Source organism: Myotis brandtii, unplaced genomic scaffold (assembly GCF_000412655.1).
Source record: "Myotis brandtii unplaced genomic scaffold, ASM41265v1 scaffold181, whole genome shotgun sequence".
Classification (NCBI taxonomy): domain Eukaryota; kingdom Metazoa; phylum Chordata; class Mammalia; order Chiroptera; family Vespertilionidae; genus Myotis; species Myotis brandtii.
The window spans coordinates 3,860,664-3,872,540 of NW_005356712.1; the positions used below are offsets into that span (position 1 = coordinate 3,860,664).

The 11,877-nt window shown below is 34.4% G+C and overlaps 1 protein-coding gene across 5 annotated transcripts in view; it reads left to right on the forward strand.

The window, feature by feature from the left end:
- The window catches only part of MED13L (mediator complex subunit 13-like), a 269,139-nt gene that overhangs the window by 37,864 nt on the left and 219,398 nt on the right, over window positions 1-11,877 (forward strand). Inside the window, exon 2 of one of the 5 annotated variants that reach the window (XM_014537706.1) lies at window positions 5,510-5,609. The exons of the other annotated variants lie outside the window; for them this stretch is intronic. Coding sequence (XP_014393192.1) covers window positions 5,579-5,609 — 31 coding nt within the window. The 5' untranslated portion in view covers window positions 5,510-5,578. The remainder of the gene's footprint in view (window positions 1-5,509; window positions 5,610-11,877) is intronic. 5 annotated transcript variants of the gene reach the window in all.

An 11,877-nucleotide genomic window follows, 5' to 3' on the forward strand; every position in this document is an offset into this window, starting at 1 on the left:
GGTTTGTAATTCAGTCCTTTTCCTTAACATTATATTGTGAATGTTTTCTCATGAGAATAATTTATTTTTATCTTCTTTCCTATTAAGTCCAAAAAAACTGTGTAGTGTTTATTCCTTTCTGAGCCACCAGAAAAGTATTACAGTGATGGAACAGTCATAACTTTGTTAAGTACATCTATTCTTTTTTACTTTGAATTTGTTTAAGTTATTTGATTGAAGCATATGAAGCGTCCAGTTTTGTAGATAAAGTGGTTAAAAAGGGTAATTTAAAATGGTTCAACATAATATTAGAAAATATTTGAAACTTAATTAGAAAAATGAATGGCATAAAGACAACCTTGTTTTAAGTGAGGGAGAATAAGACAAGCAGAGAAAGCATGAAAAATAATGAAGGATACGAAGGGAATATTTTAATTGCTATTCATAAAATTGAGGATTCTTGGCATCTATTTCATTCTCTGTTAATATATATGAGTCATTTCATTTTGGGTAAAATAACTTTTGGCAGAACCCTGTTAACATTAAACATGATAGTACTATTATATTTGTAAATTTTCTTTTTATAGGGCCATCTTACTTACTGTTTCTTAAAATGTGTTTTGACTGTGTTATTAGGCATTTCACTTTGTCTTTATGGTGTACCCATATTGGATACCACTAATAAACCTGACAGTAAAATACAATACCAAAGCAGTCATCTTAAATGTAAATGTATAAAGAAGCCCTATAGAGAATAATCCTAAGGATACACACATGAGTTGGTTTAATAATATTAGAGTTTTTGTTTAAATGCTTGAAATACCTATATAAAATAGTCTGAGAGAAGACAAACACATTTATAGCCGATCCCTGTAACTTATTGCTGTTTATATTGTACTAGAGGCCCTGTGCAGGGATTTGTGCACCAGTAGGGTCCCTCAGCCTGGTCTGTGGACATCCCCCAAGGGGTCCCGGATTGCGAGAAGGCGCAGGCCAGGCCGAGGGACCCCACCGGTGCATGATTGGGGCTGAGGAGGGACCGTGGGAGGGCTCCAGGATGTGTCCGGCCTGTCTTGCCCAGTCCTGATCGGCTGGACCCCAGCAGCAAGCTAACCTACTGGTTGGAGCATCTGCCCCCTGGTGGTCAGTGCGCATCATAGCGACTGGTTGAACTGTGGACACTTAGCATATTAGGCTTTTTTTTTTTATAAGATGGCCTAGTGGTACATAGAATGGGCTTGGGTTTGAATCGTTGCTAGCTGTGTATTCTCGGCCAAGTTATTTAACTTAGCAGTGTGGTAGCATCCTCACTGTAAATTGGGTTATAAGGATAAAAAAGTTAAAGTACTTAAAATAGCACAGAGAATAATCAATAATTCTAACTATTACTGCTGGTACTACAATGAGAACAGTTGACTCATACATCAAAATTAAAACATTTTGTTATTTTTTTATACAATTGGTCTGTTCTGTATAACATTCAATGTTCATCAAATATTGATTTTTAAAGTACACTTTTAGGTTGAATAATCATTTTTGAGTTTTGAATTGTACTGTTTGGGTGGAATTACTGGAAATAGTAAAGTGTCTAAGGCATTGAAGATAACCCTGCTCATATGAAATTTGTCTAGACTTAAACTGTAAACAAAGTTTCCTAATAAATCTTAAGCTGTGTTTTAAAGAGGTCAGAACTTAAGATTTGATTTTCTTGGTTACCTGTAAGGTAGATTTGTAACTTTTCTGTCTTCATGGTGGTGCTGAAGCAGGGAATTGGCTGAACATGTTCTTCCTTGTGTCATCCATGAGTATCTGTATCAATGGCTCCAGTTGGTTTGATGTAATCTCTTGATAAGCTGATAATTTAAAAATGGTATAAGACAAGCACACAAATATTGGTAATGCAGAGAACACTGTAACTCATACAGCAAAGAGAAACATAGTAGATTGACTACTTTCCAGATGGGCAGACATAAACTTACAACAAGAACACCGTGAGTCTTAGTGCCAAGGTTGATAACCTGTTTGGTTTCTGGTTTGCCTATTTAACGTCTATTAGGCAAGAGCTGTGGTAAGTTCTGGGTATGTAAAATGGGTCCTTAGCTTTAAGGAGCTCACAGTCTTATTGGTATAAACTAAATGAATCCTTATTTGTGATGCAGTGGAGTAAGCTATAAATCATTAAGCATGGATTCTGCATAATCATGAAATTCAACTTTGGGGACAAAGGGCAGGGAGATGATTGGGAAGCCCAGAGTTGGTGAGGCTTACAGGTTAGGTAGAAGTTATCTAGGTTGGGATAGAACTCATCCTAGTCAGGAGAAGTAGCCTTACAAAGAGCCTGTGGGCAGTGAACAAATTGTGGGGAGAGCCGGTTTGCCCAGAGCTTGGGGTATGACTGAAATAATCGGGGAGACTGAAAGCCTGGGAAGGGGTGGGGGGCAAAGTGTGGAGTACACTGAAGCAAGGGTGAGGAATTTGGATTTAATTTGATAAATTTTGAGGCATTGTAAGTCTCTGATCAGAAAAATAAAGAATTAGGAGTATCATACACAAGATGAGTATGAGTAGGAAGACCTTAGTATTTAATAAATTATTTTATTCTAAATTGAACTATGAACTTAAATATTCTGTTTAGTTTAGGATACAGATTTATTTAAATTTAAAAATACCAGTGATTATGTACTGAATAGTCTTTGCAATTTTATTTTAACTTCTTTCTTGACTAAATTCTTTTCCACATTTTCAATTTGAATTTTAGAGATTAATATAGTACCCTAAATTGACTTCTCATCAACCAAACAAAATCATTTTATAAACACAATCTTCTGGCCATTTCATTGCCTATTAGTCAGTGGTAGGAAAGATATGCAATCTTGAAGTCCCAAAATATTACAAAGAGCAAGTACAGACTTCTAGGGACTGGCAATGGCTTGACCCAAATCATTAAGAGTCCCTAGCCCAGAAGGAGAAGTATTGTATAGAGTCTAGTATGTACTTAGTAATGTTTGTTGAGTGAATGAAGCCTGTCGTATATAGTTCTACTAATATAACATAACTCCTAGAGGTTGACTTATAAAAATACTTAACATTTTAAATGATCTGATAATGTGGAAAGATTGAAACCTAGTTAAAATTGGCATTATTATTTTTGTTTTTAATTCCCAAGGAGGTACAAAAATCCATTTTATTTTGTGTATGTTCTATAAAGAATATTAGCTATAAATGTGCAATTTTATTTTAAAATTATGTGCTATCCTTTTTCATTTTAAAAGAAATTATTTATTTGAGAGAGGGGGGAAGAGAGAGAAAGAGAGAGAGAGAAACAAACATTGATTGGTTGTTCCATTCATTTATGCATTCATTGGTTGATGCTTGTATGTACCCTGACCAGAAATCGAACGCCAAAACCTTGGCGTATTGGGACGATGCTCCAACTAACTAAGCTACCCAGCCAGAGTTCCCTTTTCATTTTGATGAAAACAAATGAAAATTGTAATAGGAAGATATCTATCCACTTATAAAGAATGATTGTCCAATATTAGTATTAGAAATCTTAGGAATCAGCTTTGCTGTCAGTGTAGGGGCAAAATGCCCAGGACCAGATATCGAACGCCAAAACCTTGGCGTATTGGGACGATGCTCCAACTAACTAAGCTACCCAGCCAGAGTTCCCTTTTCATTTTGATGAAAACAAATGAAAATTGTAATAGGAAGATATCTATCCACTTATAAAGAATGATTGTCCAATATTAGTATTAGAAATCTTAGGAATCAGCTTTGCTGTCAGTGTAGGGGCAAAATGCCCAGTGGTAAATGGTAGCTAGGTCTAAATAGTTTATAAAGTAACTGTTCCTTCTTTTTACTGGGATCTAAATTATTCAAGTCTTGATATAAAATTTCTGATTTTAAAGTAACTTTTGTTCTATTTCCTGTGTTTAGTTTGAAAGAATTATTTTGCTAAAATTACACAATTAGTATGATGATTACCCAAATGATTGTAGTGCATTGTACTGAAATATTCGATTTAGTAGAAAATTATAAATTATATCCTTAATGGAGAAAATGAAATAAATATTAAGACTTTGGTAAGCAATAAATTTTTTTATTGTAATATTATGCTAAGATCATAATGATTTCAGAATTTTTTCATATGAAGAATAAAAAAAGATCTAATGGATTATTTGTTAACCAATGTCACCCCAATAAATTCAATAAAACATAATATCTAGAAAAAAGATCTAATGGATTAGATGGAATAATTAAGCTAAATGTGCTTGAAATTGAGAGAACAAGCTAAAGTCTAACTTTTGAATGTAAATAAAATCGATGTGTTACCACAGGCAACTTACTGAACCATGTAATTAGTTTTTTCTATGAAAAATGAGACATTTATATTGCGATTGTGGTGAAATAGCATGTAAAGGGCTTACGTTCTAATAAAATGAAAATTAAACAGTTGGTAAAAAATTATAATTTAAAGGTTGTTGCTTTAGGGAAGTGTTAAATCTAATCAGCTGATTGGTGGGAGACATTTATGTTTTGCTTCGTATAGGCATTATGGCTTAATATTTTTGAATTGATATAAAGTCACCTACATGTATAAAGTAAACCTGAGTAAAACCCCCAGTAATGGAATAAGTAGTGTTGAAAATTAAACTAAAACTAGGTAATTAGCTATTTGTTTTTTCCCCCTTGATATTTAAATAAAATTTTTGTGATAGACATTGTGACTGAAATCTAAGTATTTAGCCTAGCAATTTTAAGGGTAGCCTCTTGGATTCTTTCTTCCTTTGTTTGTGTATATTTTATTTCAAAATCTTGTTCTTTAATAGATAACTTTAAGATTTAGAAGAGGTTCTTGTACATGAAAGTGGTATAGATTTCTTTGCCCAGTAAAACAATTTCTTTGTTTTATCTCATTCAGGGAGGTTCATGTAAGAATCTGAATATGGTAAATTGGAGAAAACATCTAGGTATTACTAGAATTTAAGGGCCTAATTAACCCTAGAAAAGATATGTTTGAACATTAAAAGTGAATGTGGTAGGGATATAAAATTGCATTTACAGAGAAAAACAACTTTTGCTTCAGAATTTACAAGCAAGTTTATTGCTGACATATTCAGATGGCATCAGATCAGTCTTACTATTTAGAGTTTTTTTTTATATAGGAAGTGAAATAAAAAGTCCCTAAATAAAACTTGGATTTTTTAAGAAAGGAAGAAGTTTGGAATGCTCTCTGTGGGCTGTCATTCATTGAAAGGAGTCAGTGAGTGTCCTCTCCCATTTATACTGTTGTCATTAGCATAGCCAAAGGGAAACGGAAGCTTAGGAAAAGACCATGACTTGGTGCCCTGACCAGGAAGCTAACCTTGACCTCTTGGTTTCTGGGTGGATGCTCAATCACAGAGGCATACCCGCCGGGCTTAAATTCTTTTTAAAAAAACATTTTAATGCTAGAAACACATAAGTATGCTGCTTCTCCCCTCTCCCAAAAGATCCCAGCAATTTAGAAATTTGTTTTAATCACTAGAGAATTATGAAAATTGGATTCTGTTACTTTAAGTATTTCATGACTGAGCTTCTGTCCTGATGTTACCTGATGAGATTTTCATTGAATATCATTATGGCAAGTAAGTGTTCGATAATTTTCTTTAAAGCTCTATCTATGTAAATATTTTTGAACAGTTTTCCACAAGTACTGGGCCACATACCTATTTCTTATAAACCTGACATTGATAAAATAGATTCTTTCTATAATTGGGTCTTGTTTTGATCTTGGCTCTTTCAGATTGTGATTTGGCAGTGAGTTCAACAGAATAAGCATTATCCTCTTGAGGCCCATCTAGGATTGAACTAAAGGGCTTCCACGATATCCACATGATCACAATTAGTTCTTTTTTGTGTGCTGTGATAGTGCAACTGAATATGAGCTGGTTGCCAGCTTATTGTGGTAGAATAATACCCTGCAGTTTGTAGTTAATCATGCAGCAGAATTAGTTTGATTTAAAAAAATTTAAGAATAAGATAAAAATTAGGTAAAGATGATGTGTTTTTGTGTTGGAAAAGATTTTGTGTACATTGGTAAAATGAAGGTTAGAGTGATCACAAATCTGTTATAATTTCTTCCTCCTGTTTCATGTAATGTCATATAGAATACCTTCTATTTTACAAATTACTTTTATTTATGACTTTGCTAGCCTTGGTTGGGGGGAGGCAAGATTTTTTTTGCTAGTGTTTTTTTTTAAATATATTTTTATTGATTTCAAAGAGGAAGGGAGAGGGAAAGAGAGATAGAAACATCAATGATGAGAGAGAATCATTGATTGGCTGCCTCCTGCATGCCCCCTACTGGGGATCCAGCCTGCAACCTGGGTATGTGCCCTTGACCGGAATCAAACCCGAGACCCTTCAGTCCACAGGCTGATGCTCTATCCACTGAGCCAAACCACGTAAGGCTTTTTGCTAATCTTGAAGGCTTACTCTCTGACACCAGTAGGAAATAAGTAAATATTTGTGGAATGACTGCCTAAATAAGGGCAGTATTATTTTTTCCCCCCATAGGTAATAATGGACTTGTTTTAATGTAAGCAGTTTTGATGTTTGCTTTTATTATTTGTTAATCCTCACCCGAGGATATTTTTCCATTGATTTTTAGAGAGTGGAAAGGAGGGGACACACACACACACACAGAGAAACATCAATGTGAGAGAGACACATCGATTGGTTGCCTCCCCAACATGCCCCAACCGGGGCCATGGATCGAGCCTGCAACCGAGGTATGTGCCCTTGAACAGAATCAAACTCAAGACCCTTCAGTCCATGGGCCGTTGCTCTAACCAGTGAGAAAAACCGGCCAGGGTGATGTTTGCTGTTTTTAGAGGACATGTTATTGACATTGAAATATATTTAGTCTAAAAGAAAAATTTAGATACTCTTAGTTCAGTTTCAGGCATTATATTTTAAATTTTTTAAAAAAGTAGTCTAGCATGCCCTAACAGGTTTGGCTCAGTGGATAGAGTGTCGGCCTGCGGACTGAAGGGTCCCGGGTTCGATTCTGGTCAAGAGCATGTACCTTGGTTGCGAGCCCATCCCCAGTAAGGGGGTGTGCAGGAGGCAGCTGATTGATGTTTCTCTCTCATCAATGTTTCTAACTCTCTATCCCTCTCCCTTCCTATCTGTAAAAAATCAATAAAATACATATTTTTTAAAAAAGTAGTCTAGCAGATATTAATAATGGAAAGGATGTCTGCCTTGGTATCCTTGGACAAATTACACACAACTCTGATTGCTTAGAGAGGAAATCATACTTGTTGACAATGACTCTATTATGGAAAAATTTATCATGCCATTTATTGGTTTCACGAAGAGTGCAACAAAGAAAGAGGGGCTCCTGACTTGAGTAGCAAATGTGGCTGGGGCAGTTATTCCCATTGCTCTAGTAAAAGCTTCATTAACCAGAACTCAGTTTGAGCCCACAAACAGATTTAAATGTACATTTTCCCATTCCCCTAACCCATCCTCCTTATGCACATACCGTTTTACAAAAAAAGGTTAAGTGACTGAAATATACCATTATCAGTGATTAGTCCAGACATGCTCAGATATCAATTTGCTTCCCAGTATGGTTGGGGCAGTGAGCTAGAAGATACTAAGGAGGGACAAAAATATTTTCATGTGATGTCCTGGGGTCAGTATTGATTCAGCTCATTGCCCACACATTTAAATTTATAGTATTGTGTAACAGTGATAAAACAAGGCTAAGAAGGATGTTTTAAAATAATTTTTTGAGCTTTATAAAGTGTTATCACTTTTTTGATCTTTCATATTTATAATTAACATGGTATTCAACAGATATTTATTGTGTCTACATTGTGTTAGGTGCTATGCAGAATAGAGAAATGAATCAAAAACATACTCTTTTTCAGAAGCTGACAGTCTCATAGGGGAGATAGCATATGTACACAGAGCATTATTACAGATGTCTTAAAGAGAGCTGCAATATGATTGAAGTTCTATGGAAGGAGGTAGAGCTTTGAGGAGACGGTGATTCTTGAACTGAGCTTTTAAAGAATGGGTAGACTTTAGCTATTTGGATATATGGCTATGTCAGGGCAAGGGCATTTTACATATATGGAATTGCATATGTAAGGATATAGAATAGGAAAGTTTGGAATATTTATTGGAGTGAGAGTTAAAGATGAGAAGTTGATTGAAAATGCGTATTTGTGCTAAGACGTTTGTACTTATTAGGTAATTGGAGGTTTTGAGAGTTTTTGAAAGGTCTAGATAGGAAGCTCCCTGCAGGGTATAAACAGCCTGGATGGGCAGGACCTGCATGTGACTTTTGCCTATCATTGTATTGCACATATTTGTTGAATACATTAATTAGTAAATGAATGAGTGTAATAGAGTTTGTGTAAAGATCATCATTCTAGTACTGTTGGGTACCTTGAAGTCCTCTCAGTATTCTGGATCACATAGAAAAACATGCTGCTGTTATAGGAGACTGTTCTAAGTGGAGTATATGACTACAATTCTTGATGAATTGATTTCCTTTTAACCACATAATTGAAAAGAAGTAATATAATTTTCTTCCTTTTTTACAGTTGCTTATTTTCTAATAGTCTAGAATTTAATTTAAAATTTTATTAAAATTATTTTTCATAAATTATTTTTGTTAGTGTTGTTGGTAACAGGTAGATTGAGCAATTGGCAAAAAGTTTGTGTTATAATTGTTCTGTAGAACAGGGATTATGGAACAGTGTTATTTATGAGTAAAAGAGTGTAATAATATTCGTATGCCAGAAGCCTTATTAACTTGTAAATACATCATGGATTGAATGACCTTGGCTTTCCTACTTGTGTTATAAATTGGCAGCTCAACACTAGAGTTGATATTTGCTACATATAAATGATTATGTTGCTTTGCTGAGGCTCTCTGGGAACTACATGTTTCACTATAGAAACAAATGAAGGAAAGCTGTCATTGAGCTTTCTCCCTCTGACCCTGAAATCCCAAATTAATTACTACCTAATTTAATACCATGGCTAAATACACTACATGATAGAATGAGTTAGTATATGATTTAGGCCAACATTTTCAATGAAATCCTTAATAGATATTTTTTAGTGTTAGTATACTTTTTCTTTTGTTATAAAAATAGCCTTTTGGTTTCATCTACTTTATAAATATTTAAGATAGCAAGGTAGTAGTTTGCAAGCTCTGTAATTTTAAAATGGCATTTTTCAAAGACTGTTAGCAAAGTTGATCTGTTCCCTCCAAAGATGCTTGCAAACACGCTTGCACATATACCCACAGTAGCTCAGATTTCCTGTATTAAGGTGTAATTTCAGTTTGGTAACACGTCGTGGAATCTCCCAGAGAATGTTTGAAGAGTCCTCCCATCATTAGTGAATCACACCTCGTGACCAGGAACCATCTATCATTCTTTTTTTCCATTGGTGACCTTAGCTCAGCTGGCTTTCAGCAGAATCATAGGTCATGGATTGTGGATTACTCTTTCCTATCCACACTCATATATCCAAAATGGGACAGAGGCCAGGAAGAAATTTACCATTTTTTTAATCTTTTACCTTTGAAGAGCTAGATACCATAAGTGAATGGTAAGTAACCAAAATAAGACCAGGTGTTCATATTGTGCCTCTTTTTTGTTCTCATAGAGAAGTCATTTAGATTAGCTCATCTTTTGTTCTTATCTATAGTATGGAGATTACAGCTTTATTTTATGATGTAACATGCAGTGAATATGAAAAGCTCATAGATTTAAATGTTGTGTAAATGCATTTCATAGTCATACTTTTCCTTTAATGAACTCCACACTGTCAAAATATTTAAATCTTCATCAGTTTATTTTACAATTCATAGTTTTGGTAATAATTTCTAATTGTAGATAAAATTTGGCTTCTTTTTTCACCTGACATTATCAGTATAGTCTTAATTATGTAGACATTTGATTTAAAAAAATGGTCTTATAATTGATCATTTTCTGGCTTTAACTGTGCAAGGATAATTGATAATATCTACTAGTATGACATTGCTCCCGAATGGATTTTTAGAGTAAAACATTAAAATGATGTCTTAATATTGTTTCAAATAGGGAATTATGATTTGATCCTTGAAATTTATACTATGTGTGTGGTATATGTTAATTATCAACTGACCAGAGTGTTTTTTACTATTACATATTTCAGACTTAGCAGGGATATTTGATGAGCAAAGGTTACTATTCCAAATTCATCTTCCATGCCATATTAAGGCTATTTTCCTTACCACATTTGTTTTTTAATGTGCAGAATAGTTTTTATATTTATCGTACCTAATTTTATAGTAAAATAAACTAAGAATACATGATGGTTTGAAATACTTATATGTTGAAACTAGAAACCAGACAATCATCAAATATTTATAATTCACTTCTTATGTGCTAGGCATCATGGTTTCATGCTGTGTGCTTGATGATCAGTCTTGGAGTGGAAAGTAGTTTTGAAATTATTTTTTCTTTTTGAATCTTAAATGATTTACAGGGAGAAATTTAAGATTTGCTGATTCGTTTTTGCACCTTTTGTGTTTATGAAATTCATTTTTATGTAATAGGTGGGATATATTTAGTAGTCATGAAGTAAGTAAGTAGCAGTCTTTACCATACTGAAACTTAATTTAACTAGTTGAACACTAGTGACAAGAGGGACTTCAAAGTAATCACTGACTTTAGTCTAGTAATAATATATTCATTGAGATGCTTTATTCAAAGAGCAGAACCACACAGCGTTTTCCAGCCTTTTAGTTTTCTCAAGGTTAAGTATTGTGCCTAAAAATTTACCTAACTTATTTGGTTAATTAATTTTCAAGTATATGGACTACAAAATTTAATCTTTGCCAATTTTGGTATATCAAAGCAGGCTTGACTGGTTATAGCCTCTTCTAAAACCCAGTCTATGTATTTAGATAGCCTGCTGAAAGAGAGTGGAAAATCTGGATGTTGGCTATATAAATAATCAGTTTATAGTTTGATTGTTTTTTAGGTCTCTGAGTGGAAGTAAAAAGAGTTTGGGAAAAGCATATTGTCATTGGAACAGAAATTCAAATTATTATTTTATAGAGATTAAAAATTATTCATGATTATTGGATATGTATTTTGTGAAAAGATTGATCAGTTTATAATAGCACTAACAGCTAAAGTAATCTACATATTGTAGTTTTAGTCCGTGTAGGTAGCTTATTTATATTTTTGCTATTTCACATGAAAAGCTATTTGGCAGCTGAAGTTAATTTTAGAGCAGCTTTCTGGAATTTAGTCTTTAAGCATTAAAAGTTTGAACACTTCTTGAAAAAGAACTGTAGTTCAATTTTGGTATTAACATTGGACTCTAAAAATAATTTTGCCATGGAAATGATATAAACTCTAACCATAAAAGTTTAAAGTTATATGTATACAATAGATGAATGCTCTGAAAGTTTGGTTTGATGGTTATTGGGGATTTTAACTCAGGTCACATTATGTTTGTTTGTTTGTTTTTTTAATCATCACCCGTGGATATTTTTCCATTATCTTTTAGAGAGAGTGGAAGAGAGAGGTATGTGCCCCTGATCGGAATCAAACCCGGGACCCTTTGGTCTGTAGGTTGATGCTCTATCCCCTGAGCCAAACTGGATAGGGCAGGACACATTATGAACATAAAAAAATGAATCAATCTTTATATTCATACTAGAGGCCCGGTGCACAAAAATTTGTGCACTGGTGGGGGAGGGGTTATGGGGTGGGTGTCCCTCAGCCCCACTTGTGCCCTCTCACAGTCTGGGACCCCTTGGGAGATAACCACCTGCTGGCTTAGGCCCGCTCCCCGGGTGGCAGATGGCAGGCCCGATCCCTCGGTGCC